This window comes from Thunnus maccoyii, unplaced genomic scaffold, assembly GCF_910596095.1.
Source record: "Thunnus maccoyii unplaced genomic scaffold, fThuMac1.1, whole genome shotgun sequence".
NCBI classification, from domain to species: Eukaryota; Metazoa; Chordata; class Actinopteri; order Scombriformes; family Scombridae; genus Thunnus; species Thunnus maccoyii.
The window spans coordinates 19,311-40,000 of NW_024757908.1; the positions used below are offsets into that span (position 1 = coordinate 19,311).

The 20,690-nt window shown below is 35.7% G+C and overlaps 1 protein-coding gene across 1 annotated transcript in view; it reads left to right on the plus strand.

The window, feature by feature from the left end:
• The window catches only part of LOC121893604 (retinal guanylyl cyclase 2-like), a 45,356-nt gene that overhangs the window by 14,542 nt on the left and 10,124 nt on the right, over positions 1–20,690 (plus strand). Inside the window, exons 6-16 of the mRNA XM_042405607.1 lie at positions 12,025–12,174; positions 12,432–12,651; positions 13,026–13,101; positions 13,230–13,314; positions 13,865–13,981; positions 14,072–14,155; positions 14,277–14,453; positions 18,490–18,643; positions 18,744–18,887; positions 19,549–19,697; positions 19,856–20,019. Coding sequence (XP_042261541.1) covers positions 12,025–12,174; positions 12,432–12,651; positions 13,026–13,101; positions 13,230–13,314; positions 13,865–13,981; positions 14,072–14,155; positions 14,277–14,453; positions 18,490–18,643; positions 18,744–18,887; positions 19,549–19,697; positions 19,856–20,019 — 1,520 coding nt within the window. The remainder of the gene's footprint in view (positions 1–12,024; positions 12,175–12,431; positions 12,652–13,025; positions 13,102–13,229; positions 13,315–13,864; positions 13,982–14,071; positions 14,156–14,276; positions 14,454–18,489; positions 18,644–18,743; positions 18,888–19,548; positions 19,698–19,855; positions 20,020–20,690) is intronic.

Consider the following 20,690-nt stretch of genomic DNA (forward strand, 5'->3'; position numbering starts at 1 on the left):
CAACAATATGTACACTACATATACACAACAACATATACACAACAAATACACAACAATATGTACACTACATATACACAACAACATATACACAACAAATACACAACAACATGTACACTACAAATATGCAACAAATACACAACAACATGTACACTACATATACACAACAACATATACACAACAAATACACAACAATATGTACACTACATATACACAACAACATGTACACAACAAATACACAACAATATGTACACTACATATACACAACAACATGTACACAACAAATACACTACATATACTAAACAAATACACAACAATATGTACACTACATATACACAACAATATGTACACTACATATACACAACAATATGTACACTACATATACTAAACAAATACACAACAATATGTACACTACATATACACAACAATATGTACACTACATATACACAACAATATGTACACTACATATACACAACAATATGTACACTACATATACACAACAATATGTACACTACATATACACAACAATATGTACACTACAAATACACAACAATATGTACACTACATATACACAACAATATGTACACTACATATACACAACAATATGTACACTACATATACTAAACAAATACACAACAATATGTACACTACATATACACAACAATATGTACACTACATATACACAACAAATACACAACATGTACACAACATGTACACTACATATACACAACAATATGTACACTACATATACACAACAAATACACAACATGTACACAACATGTACACTACATATACACAACAAATACACAACATGTACACTACATATACACAACAAATACACAACAATATGTACACTACATATACACAACAATATGTACACAACAAATACGCAACAAATACACAACACAACATGTACACTACATATACACAACAATATGTACACAACATGTACACAACAAATACACAACAATATGTACACTACATATACACAACAACATGTACACAACAAATACGCAACAAATACACAACACAACATGTACACTACATATACACAACAATATGTACACAACATGTACACAACAAATACACAACAATATGTACACTACATATACACAACAACATGTACACAACAAATACACAACACAACATGTACACTACATATACACAACAATATGTACACAACATGTACACAACAAATACACAACAATATGTACACTACATATACACAACAACATGTACACAACAAATACGCAACAAATACACAACACAACATGTACACTACATATACACAACAATATGTACACAACATGTACACAACAAATACACAACATGTACACAACAAATACACAACAAATACACAACAATATGTACACTACATATACGCAACAATATGTACACTACATATACACAACAACATATACACAACAAATACACAACAATATGTACACTACATATACACAACAACATATACACAACAAATACACAACAACATGTACACTACAAATATGCAACAAATACACAACAACATGTACACTACATATACACAACAACATATACACAACAAATACACAACAATATGTACACTACATATACACAACAACATGTACACAACAAATACACAACAATATGTACACTACATATACACAACAACATGTACACAACAAATACACTACATATACTAAACAAATACACAACAATATGTACACTACATATACACAACAATATGTACACTACATATACACAACAATATGTACACTACATATACTAAACAAATACACAACAATATGTACACTACATATACACAACAATATGTACACTACATATACACAACAATATGTACACTACATATACACAACAATATGTACACTACATATACACAACAATATGTACACTACATATACACAACAATATGTACACTACAAATACACAACAATATGTACACTACATATACACAACAATATGTACACTACATATACACAACAATATGTACACTACATATACTAAACAAATACACAACAATATGTACACTACATATACACAACAATATGTACACTACATATACACAACAATATGTACACTACATATACACAACAATATGTACACTACATATACACAACAATATGTACACTACATATACACAACAATATGTACACTACATATACACAACAAATACACAACAATATGTACACTACATATACACAACAACATGTACACAACAAATACACAACAATATGTACACTACATATACACAACAACATGTACACAACAAATACACTACATATACTAAACAAATACACAACAATATGTACACTACATATACACAACAATATGTACACTACATATACACAACAAATACACAACATGTACACAACATGTACACTACATATACACAACAATATGTACACTACATATACACAACAAATACACAACATGTACACAACATGTACACTACATATACACAACAAATACACAACATGTACACTACATATACACAACAAATACACAACAATATGTACACTACATATACACAACAACATGTACACAACAAATACGCAACAAATACACAACACAACATGTACACTACATATACACAACAATATGTACACAACAAATACACTACATATACTAAACAAATACACAACAATATGTACACTACATATACACAACAATATGTACACTACATATACACAACAATATGTACACTACATATACACAACAAATACACAACATGTACACAACATGTACACTACATATACACAACAATATGTACACTACATATACACAACAAATACACAACATGTACACAACATGTACACTACATATACACAACAAATACACAACATGTACACTACATATACACAACAAATACACAACAATATGTACACTACATATACACAACAACATGTACACAACAAATACGCAACAAATACACAACACAACATGTACACTACATATACACAACAATATGTACACAACAAATACACTACATATACTAAACAAATACACAACAACATGTACACAACAAATACACAACAATATGTACACTACATATACACAACAATATGTACACAACAAATACACTACATATACTAAACAAATACACAACAATATGTACACTACATATACACAACAATATGTACACTACATATACACAACAAATACACAACATGTACACAACATGTACACTACATATACACAACAATATGTACACTACATATACACAACAAATACACAACATGTACACAACATGTACACTACATATACACAACAAATACACAACATGTACACTACATATACACAACAAATACACAACAATATGTACACTACATATACACAACAATATGTACACAACAAATACGCAACAAATACACAACACAACATGTACACTACATATACACAACAATATGTACACAACATGTACACAACAAATACACAACAATATGTACACTACATATACACAACAACATGTACACAACAAATACGCAACAAATACACAACACAACATGTACACTACATATACACAACAATATGTACACAACATGTACACAACAAATACACAACAATATGTACACTACATATACACAACAACATGTACACAACAAATACACAACACAACATGTACACTACATATACACAACAATATGTACACAACATGTACACAACAAATACACAACAATATGTACACTACATATACACAACAACATGTACACAACAAATACGCAACAAATACACAACACAACATGTACACTACATATACACAACAATATGTACACAACATGTACACAACAAATACACAACATGTACACAACAAATACACAACAAATACACAACAATATGTACACTACATATACGCAACAATATGTACACTACATATACACAACAACATATACACAACAAATACACAACAATATGTACACTACATATACACAACAACATATACACAACAAATACACAACAACATGTACACTACAAATATGCAACAAATACACAACAACATGTACGCTACATATACACAACAACATATACACAACAAATACACAACAATATGTACACTACATATACACAACAACATATACACAACAAATACACAACAATATGTACACTACATATACACAACAACATATACACAACAAATACACAACAATATGTACACTACAAATATGCAACAAATACACAACAACATGTACACTACATATACACAACAACATGTACACAACAAATACACAACATGTACACAACATGTACACTACAAATACACAACAAATACACAACACAACATGTACACTACATATACACAACAATATGTACACTACATATACACAACATGTACACAACAAATACACTACATATACACAACAAATACACAACAATATGTACACTACATATACACAACAATATGTACACAACAAATACACTACATATACACAACAAATACACAACAATATGTACACTACATATACACAACAACATGTACACAACAAATACACAACAATATGTACACTACATATACACAACAACATGTACACAACAAATACACTACATATACTAAACAAATACACAACAATATGTACACTACATATACACAACAATATGTACACTACATATACACAACAATATGTACACTACATATACACAACAAATACACAACAATATGTACACTACATATACACAACAACATGTACACAACAAATACACAACAATATGTACACTACATATACACAACAACATGTACACAACAAATACACTACATATACTAAACAAATACACAACAATATGTACACTACATATACACAACAATATGTACACTACATATACACAACAAATACACAACATGTACACAACATGTACACTACATATACACAACAATATGTACACTACATATACACAACAAATACACAACATGTACACAACATGTACACTACATATACACAACAAATACACAACATGTACACTACATATACACAACAAATACACAACAATATGTACACTACATATACACAACAACATGTACACAACAAATACGCAACAAATACACAACACAACATGTACACTACATATACACAACAATATGTACACAACATGTACACAACAAATACACAACATGTACACAACAAATACACAACAAATACACAACAATATGTACACTACATATACGCAACAATATGTACACTACATATACACAACAACATATACACAACAAATACACAACAATATGTACACTACATATACACAACAACATATACACAACAAATACACAACAACATGTACACTACAAATATGCAACAAATACACAACAACATGTACACTACATATACACAACAACATATACACAACAAATACACAACAATATGTACACTACATATACACAACAACATATACACAACAAATACACAACAATATGTACACTACATATACACAACAACATATACACAACAAATACACAACAATATGTACACTACAAATATGCAACAAATACACAACAACATGTACACTACATATACACAACAATATGTACACTACATATACACAACAATATGTACACTACATATACACAACAATATGTACACTACATATACACAACAACATATACACAACAAATACACAACAATATGTACACTACAAATATGCAACAAATACACAACAACATGTACACTACATATACACAACAATATGTACACTACATATACACAACAATATGTACACTACATATACACAACAATATATACACTACATATACACAACATGTACACAACATATACACAACAATATGTACACTACATATACACAACAAATACACAACAATATGTATACTACATATACACAACAAATACACAACAATATGTACACTACATATACACAACAGCATGTACACAACATATACACAACAAATACACAACATGTACACTACATATACACAACAACATGTACACTACATATACACAACAAATACACAACATGTACACTACATATACACAACAATATGTACACTACATATACACAACAATATATACACTACATATACACAACAATATGTACACTACATATACACAACAATATGTACACTACATATACACAACAATATGTACACTACATATACACAACAATATATACACTACATATACACAACAATATGTACACTACATATACACAACAATATGTACACTACATATACACAACAAATACACAACAATATGTATACTACATATACACAACAAATACACAACAATATGTACACTACATATACACAACAGCATGTACACTACATATACACAACAAATACACAACAATATGTACGCTACATATACACAACAATATGTACACTACATATACACAACAATATATACACTACATATACACAACAATATGTACACTACATATACACAACAATATGTACACTACATATACACAACAATATGTACACTACATATACACAACAATATGTACACTACATATACACAACAAATACACAATAATATGTATACTACATATACACAACAAATACACAACAATATGTACACTACATATACACAACAGCATGTACACTACATATACACAACAAATACACAACAATATGTACGCTACATATACACAACAGCATGTACACTACATATACACAACAAATACACAACATGTACACTACATATACACAACAACATGTACACTACATATACACAACAAATACACAACATGTACACTACATATACACAACAATATGTACACTACATATACACAACAAATACACAACAATATGTACACTACATATACACAACAATATGTACACTACATATACACAACAAATACACAACAATATGTACACTACATATACACAACAATATGTACACAACAAATACACGACAAATACACAACATGTACACTACATATACACAACAATATGTACACTACATATACACAACAATATGTACGCTACATATACACAACATGTACACAACATGTACACAACAAATACACAACAATATGTACACTACATATACACAACAACATGTACACAACAAATACACAACAAATACACAACATGTACACTACATATACACAACAATATGTACGCTACATATACACAACAATATGTACACTACATATACACAACAATATGTACACTACATATACACAACAAATACACAACAATATGTACACTACATATACACAACAATATGTACGCTACATATACACAACAACATGTACACTACATATACACAACAATATGTACACTACATATACACAACAATATGTACGCTACATATACACAACAACATGTACACTACATATACACAACAATATGTACACTACATATACACAACAAATACACAACAATATGTACGCTACATATACACAACAACATGTACACAACATGTACACAACAAATACACAACAATATGTACACTACATATACACAACAATATGTACACAACAAATACACGACAAATACACAACATGTACACTACATATACACAACAATATGTACGCTACATATACACAACAACATGTACACTACATATACACAACAATATGTACGCTACATATACACAACAACATGTACACTACATATACACAACAATATGTACGCTACATATACACAACATGTACACAACATGTACACAACAAATACACAACAATATGTACACTACATATACACAACAACATGTACACAACAAATACACAACAAATACACAACATGTACACTACATATACACAACAATATGTACGCTACATATACACAACAATATGTACACTACATATACACAACAAATACACAACAATATGTACACTACATATACACAACAATATGTACGCTACATATACACAACAACATGTACACTACATATACACAACAAATACACAACAATATGTACGCTACATATACACAACAACATGTACACAACATGTACACAACAAATACACAACAATATGTACACTACATATACACAACAATATGTACACAACAAATACACGACAAATACACAACATGTACACTACATATACACAACAATATGTACGCTACATATACACAACAACATGTACACTACATATACACAACAATATGTACGCTACATATACACAACAATATGTACGCTACATATACACAACAACATGTACACTACATATACACAACAATATGTACGCTACATATACACAACATGTACACAACATGTACACAACAAATACACAACAATATGTACACTACATATACACAACAACATGTACACAACAAATACACAACAAATACACAACATGTACACTACATATACACAACAATATGTACGCTACATATACACAACAATATGTACACTACATATACACAACAAATACACAACAATATGTACACTACATATACACAACAATATGTACGCTACATATACACAACAACATGTACACTACATATACACAACAAATACACAACAATATGTACGCTACATATACACAACAACATGTACACTACATATACACAACAAATACACAACAATATGTACACTACATATACACAACAACATGTACACTACATATACACAACAAATACACAACATGTACACTACATATACACAACAATATGTACACTACATATACACAACAAATACACAACAATATGTACACTACATATACACAACAATATGTACACTACATATACACAACAAATACACAACAATATGTACACTACATATACACAACAATATGTACACAACAAATACACGACAAATACACAACATGTACACTACATATACACAACAATATGTACACTACATATACACAACAATATGTACGCTACATATACACAACATGTACACAACATGTACACAACAAATACACAACAATATGTACACTACATATACACAACAACATGTACACAACAAATACACAACAAATACACAACATGTACACTACATATACACAACAATATGTACGCTACATATACACAACAATATGTACACTACATATACACAACAAATACACAACAATATGTACACTACATATACACAACAATATGTACGCTACATATACACAACAACATGTACACTACATATACACAACAAATACACAACAATATGTACGCTACATATACACAACAACATGTACACAACATGTACACAACAAATACACAACAATATGTACACTACATATACACAACAATATGTACACAACAAATACACGACAAATACACAACATGTACACTACATATACACAACAATATGTACGCTACATATACACAACAACATGTACACTACATATACACAACAATATGTACGCTACATATACACAACAATATGTACGCTACATATACACAACAACATGTACACTACATATACACAACAATATGTACGCTACATATACACAACATGTACACAACATGTACACAACAAATACACAACAATATGTACACTACATATACACAACAACATGTACACAACAAATACACAACAAATACACAACATGTACACTACATATACACAACAATATGTACGCTACATATACACAACAATATGTACACTACATATACACAACAATATGTACGCTACATATACACAACAATATGTACGCTACATATACACAACAATATGTATACTACATATACACAACAAATACACAACAATATGTACACTACATATACACAACAATATGTACACTACATGTACACAACAACATGTACACTACATATACACAACAAATACACAACAATATGTACACTACATATACACAACAAATACACAACAATATGTACACTACATATACACAACAATATGTACGCTACATATACACAACAACATGTACACTACATATACACAACAAATACACAACAATATGTATGCTACATATACACAACAACATGTACACAACATGTACACAACAAATACACAACAATATGTACACTACATATACACAACAACATGTACACAACAAATACACAACAAATACACAACATGTACACTACATATACACAACAATATGTACGCTACATATACACAACAATATGTACACTACATATACACAACAAATACACAACAATATGTACACTACATATACACAACAAATACACAACAATATGTACACTACATATACACAACAACATGTACACAACAAATACACAACAAATACACAACATGTACGCTACATATACACAACAATATGTATGCTACATATACACAACAACATGTACACAACAAATACACAACATGTACACTACATATACACAACAATATGTACACAACAAATACACAACAAATACAGAACATGTACACTACATATACACAACAATATGTACGCTACATATACACAACAACATGTACACAACAAATACACAACAAATACACAACATGTACACTACATATACACAACAATATGTACGCTACATATACACAACAATATGTACACTACATATACACAACAACATGTACACAACAAATACACTACAAATACACAACAATATGTACGCTACATATACACAACAATATGTACGCTACATATACACAACAATATGTACGCTACATATACACAACAATATGTACGCTACATATACACAACAATATGTACACTACATATACACAACAATATGTGCGCTACATATACACAACAATATGTACACAACAAATACACAACAAATACACAACATGTACACTACATATACACAACAATATGTACACAACAAATACACAACAAATACACAACATGTACACTACATATACACAACAATATGTACGCTACATATACACAACAACATGTACACAACAAATACACAACAATATGTACACTACATATACACAACAACATGTACACAACAAATACACAACAAATACACAACATGTACACTACATATACACAACAATATGTACGCTACATATACACAACAATATGTACACTACATATACACAACAAATACACAACAATATGTACACTACATATACACAACAATATGTACGCTACATATACACAACAACATGTACACTACATATACACAACAAATACACAACATGTACACTACATATACACAACAATATGTACGCTACATATACACAACATGTACACAACATGTACACAACAAATACACAACAATATGTACACTACAAATACAGAACAACATGTACGCTACATATACACAACATGTACACTACATATACACAACAAATACACAACAATATGTACACTACATATACACAACAACATGTACACAACAAATACACAACAAATACACAACATGTACGCTACATATACACAACAACATGTACACAACAAATACACAACATGTACACTACATATACACAACAATATGTACGCTACATATACACAACATGTACACAACAAATACACAACAAATACACAACATGTACACTACATATACACAACAATATGTACACTACATATACACAACAATATGTACGCTACATATACACAACAATATGTACACTACATATACACAACAATATGTACACTACATATACACAACAATATGTACACTACATATACACAACAACATGTACACAACAAATACACAACAATATGTACACTACATATACACAACAACATGTACACAACAAATACACAACATGTACACTACATATACACAACAATATGTACACTACATATACACAACAATATGTACACTACATATACACAACAACATGTACACTACATATACACAACAATATGTACACTACATATACACAACAATATGTACACTACATATACACAACAATATGTACACTACATATACACAACAAATACACAACAATATGTACACTACATATACACAACAACATGTACACTACATATACACAACAATATGTACACTACATATACACAACAATATGTACACTACATATACACAACAAATACAGAACATGTGTATGTGACTACGTGGTGAAACATTGTATCCAGTCGTTTCACTTGAAGGATTAATGTTGGTCATTTAGTGACATGTAAAGAGACACGTAGGAAACAAAAACAATCTGTTGACTTGAGATGTTACTTTAATTATTTAAATCATGTGACATGATGACATTCTGTCCTGAACTTTGTCTACAGGTGTCTCCGGTCTTTGGGACCATCTTTAACATGGTGTACTTCGTTGCTAAGGCGGTGGAGGAGCGTCGTCAGGCAGGGGGCGGGCGCTGGGTGACAGGTGATCAGCTCGTCCAATCAGATGGAGGCTTTGACTTCCAGGGCTTCAACCAGGTTAGCAATATTTTAATTCAATTGATTTTAATATAAGAGAAGAAAAAACACATCGAAATGAAGCTATAACTCAGCTTGGATCAAAGAAAGCAGCAGCTTTGTTTGAAGAAGCAGGTTTACGCTCTGAACGTGATCCAGATAATGTCCTGCTTCATGAAACAGACCTCAGAGGAATCTGATCAGATCAACTTCTGACTACGGTACATTATGATGTTGACAGCTCCGTCAGCTCCTCTCTGCTTCCTGTTCTTTTCCAGATGTTGTATGGTGGTAAAGAGGGGCGTGGCCTGCAGGCCAGGTATGTGGTGTTGGACTGTGACGGCGACCGTCTTGTGCCGACACACACGCTCGCTCCGACACACACAGACGGGACCGTTGGAGGTCTGAGACCACTGGGCCGCTCCTTCATCTTCCCCGGAGGGAAACCCCCGACCGCCAGCTTCTGTTGGTTCAGTCCAGAGGAGGCCTGCAGTGGTGGTGCGTTCATTATCTACAGGGAGGGTGGGAACTTTGTCTAAAGTAGATTCAGCCTCTGTTGGTTCAGTCCAGAGGAGGTATGCAGTGGTGGTGCGTTCACTGTCCTGCAGGCAGGGTGGGAACTTTGTCTAAAGTAGATTCAGCCTCTGTTGGTTCAGTCCAGTGGAGGACTACAGCAGTGATGCGTTCACAGTCCTACAGGGAGGGTGGGGACCCTGTCTAAGGTAGATCTGGTCACCTGAAGGCCTGAGCTCTGTAGAGCGCCTCTACAGCACATCATGTGTGTATCCAGGACATTCAGCATCAACAGGAAGTGAAACTGAGGAGCTTTGACTCTGATGTTCAATTTGTTTATTTACTTTGTTTACCTGCAGGTGTTGACACGGTGACGCTGTTCTTTGTCTTCCTGTTGCTCTGTGCTCTGATTGGAGCTTTCTTGTACTGGATCAGGTGAACACACACACACACACACACACACACACTTAAAAAGATTTACAATTGTGAGGATGATCAACAGAAATTATTTATTGATGAAATGTGAACTGGATCAGGACTGATCAGAATCTTTGTCTGTACAGGAAGTTCAGGAGAGCAGCGAACACCACCAAACTCATCCTGACTCTGGACGACATCGTCTTCATCGACACTCAAGTCAGCAAGAAGGTTTGAACTTTTTTCCTCCATGTTTACCTCCTTCTAAATACTCTATACTGTTTATATGAAGTACTGTTTATACTGTTTATACTACATAGAGCATGAATATGTGTGGGAACAAACACGTAGAGTGTGGATATGTGTGGGAACAAGGATATGTGTGGGAACAAACACGTAGAGCATTGATATGTGTGGGAACAAGGATATGTGTGGGAACAAACACGTAGAGTGTGTATATGTGTGGGAACAAACACGTAGAGCATTGATATGTGTGGGAACAAGGATATGTGTGGGAACAAACACGTAGAGCATTGATATGTGTGGGAACAAACACGTAGAGCATTGATATGTGTGGGAACAAACACGTAGAGCATTGATATGTGTGGGAACAAACACGTAGAGCATTGATATGTGTGGGAACAAACACGTAGAGTGTGTATATGTGTGGGAACAAACACGTAGAGCATTGATATGTGTGGGAACAAGGATATGTGTGGGAACAAACACGTAGAGCATTGATATGTGTGGGAACAAACAAATCTTCTTGTTGCTTTTGTAGAAACTGAACGATGAGTCCATCATGAGGAGTCTTCTAGAAGTCAAAACTCCGATCCGCTCAATTTGTCGAAGCTACATCCTGGCGACACCTGAGAGCTCCAATATAGGAATACTGGAGGTACACCTGTACCTGTCTGTCTGTTTAACTCACCTGTCTGTGCTAAATTACAAACTGACCCCGCATTCTGATTGGTTGTGTTGTTACCAGGGTGACTGGGTTTGGCTGAAGAAGATCCCTGTATCAAATACAATAACAGCTGTCAATCAAAACACCCAGAGTCTCTTCAGTCAGGTATGATGAACCGTAAACACACAGTAGACACACAGTAGACACATATTCCTGAGTATTATTGATTATATTCTGACAGTGTATTGATCATGTAGTTCCAGTACAGTATCTGTCTCCTCTCCAGTTAAGGGAAATGCGGCATGAGAACCTGAACCTGTACCTGGGTTTGTTCCTGGATTCGGGGATCTTTGCCATGGTGGTTGAACACTGTCCCCGAGGCAGCCTGGCGGACCTGCTGGCTGACGGCGACATGAGGCTGGACTGGATGTTCAAGTCGTCCCTGCTGATGGATCTTATCAAGGTGGTGCTGGCACTACGTCTGTTAGAGATGACCTCTGTGTTAAGGGCCGTCCACACCAAGAACAATAACTATAACAATAACTAAATATATAAATATCTAACTCAAGTTGATGGTGGAGAGACAGTAGTGAACGATATCTGTGGGATCACTTTCAGAGTGATTTGACGACCAATAGAAACACTGACAGCCAATCAAAATCCACCCTCTAAACCATACAGCACGACAAAGTCTGCATCTAGCCTGAAATTTCCAATCAAATTTCCAAACCTGCATATATCATCTTAACTCTGGAAACTGACTGATGCCTTTATTTATTTATATTTATGTATTTTAATGCGGTTTTGCTCCTTTCTCACCGCGGACTGATGCACTGTAAACTAGAGCAGAATGACACCCAGAGGTGATTGCTTCAGATAGGTTTGTGTCTCTTTATTATACAGTGATGCTGGAACTTTGTTCTGCATGATAATGTAAAAAGAAATGATGAAGTTAGATCAGTGTTCATACTGTGTGTTCCTGCCATAGCACAATAAAGTAGTTAGTCATCTGTTCGCTTTTGCACATCATGCTTCAGCGACTGCTACCGTCTGTCGGTGCAGTTTGGTCTGTAAATACTGGAGCATCACAGCAACTAGAGTCCCAAAATATGCTGAGCAACACACTGAATCACCAGCCGCCTTTGAACGCTTCTGACTTTCTTTTTCTTTCTCTGTGCAACATAAAGCAGTAACAAGTGATCAATATCCATTTTCCTGAGCTGCAGACACAGCTGGAGCACGCAGCGCTACCCTAACCCAACTGTTTATAGAACGTTGTTGTTCATCAGTGTGGATGCTCACATCGTTATCATAAAAGTTATTGTTATAGGGTTAGGTTTTAGTTTTAGTTATATTATGTTATGTTATAGTTCTTGTGGTTGGCCCTTTAGAGATAACCTCTAATCAGTTGTACTAATAACGACATAATTAGTTGTATTAATAATAATAATAATAATAATATAATCAGTTGTAATGATACTACTAATAATAAAGACTGTAATAATAACTAATAATTAATAATAATAATTTGTTTGTTGTGTCAGAGGTCTGTACTATGAAGCAGGATTGGGGTTAGTGAGGTAACTTCAGGTGTAACTTAGTGGTTCACTTCTTACCAGGGTTCATCACCATGGCAACGGGTTAACTTCAGAGGATCAACACCCCCGACCACTGACCAATCAGATCACTGGAAATAAAGAGTCATCATTCCTACAGGATCCCGACATGGACAAAAGTCCTGAGTTACTATGAAGTGACTTTTAAAAAAGATCAATATATATTTTATAGGTCAGTGGAAACATGTTGCTCCATGTTTCTATTTCCACTCTGGTTTTAAATCAGAGCTTCTAACAAACGGAGATCATTTATGACACTAAACACATATTTTAATAGTTTAGTTGATTTTCTCCCGGAGTGAAGCTGACAGTGAGGATCATTTTACTCTCTGATTCATCGCTGCAGTCAGAACAACATGAGACACCTGTGTGATGAAAACTGCAAATAAACACCAGAGAACAATAATCCTCACTGTTCATTGGCTCCATGATTATAAATCATCAGTCATTAACTACTTTTACACTCTTTGCTTCAGTAGCAGAAACAGTCTGATGTTACTTTTAAAGATGCAATAAATGACTTTGAGCCTCACTAGATGTCAGCCAACAATATATTTGATATGTAAAGATAAAGTGGAGTAATGGTGACCTGAGCAGCGAATGAAGTCACACTCCCTCTGTGTGTTGTTATCTGAGCTTCTCTGTTCTTTGTTTTGATAGCCAGTCTGGCCACGCATGCATTTTAGTGCATGTGAGAGTGCATGTTAGTGCGTGTAAGCGTGCATGTTAGTGTGTGTAAACGTGCATGTTAGTGCGTGTAAGCGTGCATGTTAGTGCGTGTAAACGTGCATGTTAGTGCATGTGAGTCCCTCCATGTCTTCCACATCTGCTTACAAGATGGTGTTTGCATCACAAACTTTCTCAAATTACAGCTTCACTTCACTAAAATATGTTTGTGAAAACATATCTTAACAGAGTCTTGATCCATAATTGATCAGCGCTGCCTAGTTTGATCTGAGTTTCTTTAGCTGTCGGTTCAGGGACTGCTTTTTTTCCAACTTTATTGAGTAAACAACAATCTGAGATGTTGGTGCTAAAGTGCGACATCTAGTGGCTGAATGTCGTGTACTGCAACTTTAAATTTGTTATGTGACATATTCAGATGGTTTCTAAATAGTAAAAATACTCCCTCTATACTTCAGTCATATAGAATAATTCCTACATGTATTTTTAGGAACCGAACCCAAAAGGCAGAGGACTACTATTGCCCTTAGACGAGGACCCTGTTGTTTTTCATGTGTTGGTTTGTTTGTTTCTTTCTTCATTATTACGCCACTTAAACCCTAAAGTTGACGCCCTAAACATGCTCAAAAACTCACCAACTTTGGCACGCACATCAGGTCTGGTAAAAAATTTGATAAAATGTAAAAATTAACCCCTAAAGTGCCAAAATGTGCTCTCTAGCCCCACCTATGTAACTAAAATGGCCGCCACGGCTCGTAGGAATGTCGTAGAGAGATCAAACCAAAACTCAATTATTCGTCTCATCAAGACCTACAAATCATATGCTGACACCCCTGACCTAAATCCAACAGGAAGTCCGCAATTAGCCTTTCAAAATAAGACTTTGCCCCAATTTTGGCCCCCGCACAAATGCTATCTCCTCCGAGGGCGTTAATGGTATCAGCTTTAATAGATGACTTATGACACTGTGCTGAAAAAAAGTTGTCAAAAACTTTGTAATAACTCGAACGGTTTGGATTTTATAAACCCTGAAAGTTGCAGCGCCACATCACCCTTACAATGTAAACCAATGGGGAGGCAATCTATGGGGATGAACTTTGTGTCAAACAGAAGCTTCTGACGTCTAAACTATAAGTCTGACCACTTTCAAACCTGTATCAATGGATTCACCATGAAATTTCCTACTAAAATATGATTTTTAATGTTAGATTTGGCCAAAGTCATGGGATTTATGAGGATATTTCACAAGGAGTGTACTCTAAAATCCTCCTCTCCAACTGCTCCTGGTGATGTCACTCCCTCAGTGCTGTGAAACATTCTGCAATACACACTCATTATAAAATCACAGGAGGAGCAAGAAAAGACTTTAAAACTCACACTCTAATATCTCAAAAACAATAAAAGATAGAAAAAACATGTAAATTCAAGATTTGTAGGTCAAAGTCTCGTGACTCATTTAAAGTTCAAATGAAGTTTGTATCTAAAACTATGTGGAAGCAGTAAATGTTCAAAAAGGTGTGGGTTCGCTCACACTCTCCATTCAAATATATGAGTATTTTTCTGTGTCCAGCTGCAGTTACTTATTGTCTCTACACACCTGACAGTACACATGTCAATCAAACTTTCAAAATAAAAGCACACCACACTTGTAAGAAATATCCCTCATTTTTAAAAAGCAATCTGATCCCGACGGGCCAGAGTGCGAGGTCCCGACCAACGCTGCTTGCAGCTTTAATTTTATTTATTTATGATTTCTAGTGTTTGTTGTATGATTACAGGCTTGTTTACATTTCACTCGGTTGAATCTGCAGGTTCTTGGTTTCACTGTTTCTCATCTCATATGAAGAACTTCATTCATGGTTCTGATGATGTCGTTCGTAACAACCCGTCTCTTTCACATGAATGCGCTCGTAGCTGTTAAACCAGACTGAGCTGGTTGATAACAGCTTCATAGTTCTGGTTCTGGATGGACCATGTTCAGCTCAGTGAAGCCAAATAACCAGAAGATCCTGGATCTGTTGAACCTGCGTCATGGTTCAGGCTCCTGGTCTCTGACATCATTTATTGATGATTTGTTTGTTGTTTCTGGTCTCTGACATCATTTATTGATGATTTGTTTGTTGTTTCTGGTCTCTGACATCGATTAGAGGTTTAAATCTTCATTTATTGATGATGGACGTTGCTGTCGGTGTGTTTCAGGGAATAAGGTATCTCCATCTACGAGGTCTGAGTCACGGTCGACTGAAGTCCACAAACTGTTTGGTTGACGGACGTTTTGTTCTGAAAATCACTGACTACGGCCTTCCCATGATCCTTCACTCTCAGAGCCTCAACCTCCCTGAAGATCCACAGGGTGAAAACTTAAAACCTACCTGTCTTTCTCTCTGCCTGTCTGTCTCCCTACATGACTGTCTAACCCTACCTGTCTGTCTCTCCACCCGTCTGTCTCTCAGAGCTGCTGTGGACGGCTCCGGAGCTTTTGAGGTCTCCGGTCAGAGGAGGCTCGTTTGCCGGAGACGTCTTCAGTTTCTCCATCATCATACAGGAAGTGATCTCTCGGACGCTGCCATACGCCATGATGGACATGCCCGCCCACGGTGAGACAGGATGTCTGTCTCTCCACCTGTCTGTCTCTCCACCTGTCTGTCTCGCCACCCATCTGTCTCTCCACCTGTCTGTCTCTCCACCTGTCTGTCTCTCCACCTGTCTGTCTCTCCACCCGTCTGTCTGTCTCTCCACCTGTCTGTCTCTCAGAGATCGTGGAGCGTCTGAAGCAGCCCCCTCCTCTTTGTCTAACCACCTGTCTGTCTCTCCACCCGTCTGTCTCTCCACCTGTCTGTCTCTCCACCTGTCTGTCTCTCCACCTGTCTGTCTCTCCACCCGTCTGTCTGTCTCTCCACCTGTCTGTCTCTCAGAGATCGTGGAGCGTCTGAAGCAGCCCCCTCCTCTTTGTCTAACCACCTGTCTGTCTCTCCACCTGTCTGTCTCTCCACCTGTCTGTCTCTCCACCTGTCTGTCTCTCAGAGATTGTGGAGCGTCTGAAGCAGCCCCCTCCTCTTTGTCTAACCACCTGTCTGTCTCTCCACCTGTCTGTCTCTCCACCCGTCTGTCTCTCCACCTGTCTGTCTCTCCACCTGTCTGTCTCTCAGAGATCGTGGAGCGTCTGAAGCAGCCCCCTCCTCTTTGTCTGACCACCTGTCTGTCTCTCCACCTGTCTGTCTGACCACCTGTCTGTCTCTCCACCTGTCTGTCTCTCAGAGATCGTGGAGCGTCTGAAGCAGCCCCCTCCTCTCTGCAGACCTGTAGTTTCGGTGGATGAGGCTCCTGCCGAGTGTCTCAGTCTGATGAACGAGTGTTGGAATGAGGATCCGAGTAAGAGGCCGAGCTTCGATGACATTTTTAAACAGGTGAGACGAGCTGCGCTGCTGCCACCTGCTGGTTCATTTACAGAACTTCACAAACTGCTATCAAAAAGACCTTTTAGACTCCTGAGCAGCCCAGATATGTATTTTCAGATTTTTCCTGAATTACTAGAAGACCCGTCATGAGTTTTGTGTGTTTGCAGTTTCGGGGCATCAACAGAGGGAAGAGGGCGAACATCATCGACTCCATGTTGAGGATGTTGGAGCAGTACAGTTCAAACCTGGAGGATCTGATCAGAGAACGAACTGATGAACTGGAGATTGAGAGAAGCAAGACAGACAAACTAGTCGGACAGCTCCTGCCAAAGTAAGACAACTTTCCTTTAAAACTCAAATAAACTACAGGTTTGGCACAGCAGAGACACCCGGTGGATGTCAGCACCACCTCCTCGACTCCCATGACTCTCCTTCCTCCGTCACATCCGTGACATCAAACAAAGAGCAGCAGGACAGTTTTATTTGACTAACAGGCTGCTGTGAACAGAAAACACGACTAGGAGCCACTTCCCTCTCACCTCTACTTCCTGTTTCACTGCTCATCAGGATCTGAAGTTTGTCACTTCTTTTTTAAACACCATATTTTAAAATGTCTGATTATGTGAGCAGACTGTGAAGGCAGCAGCAGATGATTGGAGGTGTGCGGATCACCTGTGTAGAAAAACACGATGCAGCTCAAATGTCAACCTTCTCCAAACCTTCAGCGTTGGATCCTGAATCTTAAAATCAAATGGTTTCAGATTTTACATTTTGTTCTCAGAGAAAACTCGTGTTATACAACAGGTGGTTCTGATCGGTCGACTAGACATTTAGAACGTGCTGACAGCACACCTCGCCGCGCTCAAATGAAAAAAGCCTTGTCGCTAAAATATTACTCCACCATTCATCAGAACTACAGACCGTGACGTCACGCTAACAACAACAGTCTCTTCCAGATAGACGACTGGTGGTTAATTTGAATTGCAGAGATCTGTGAACGAA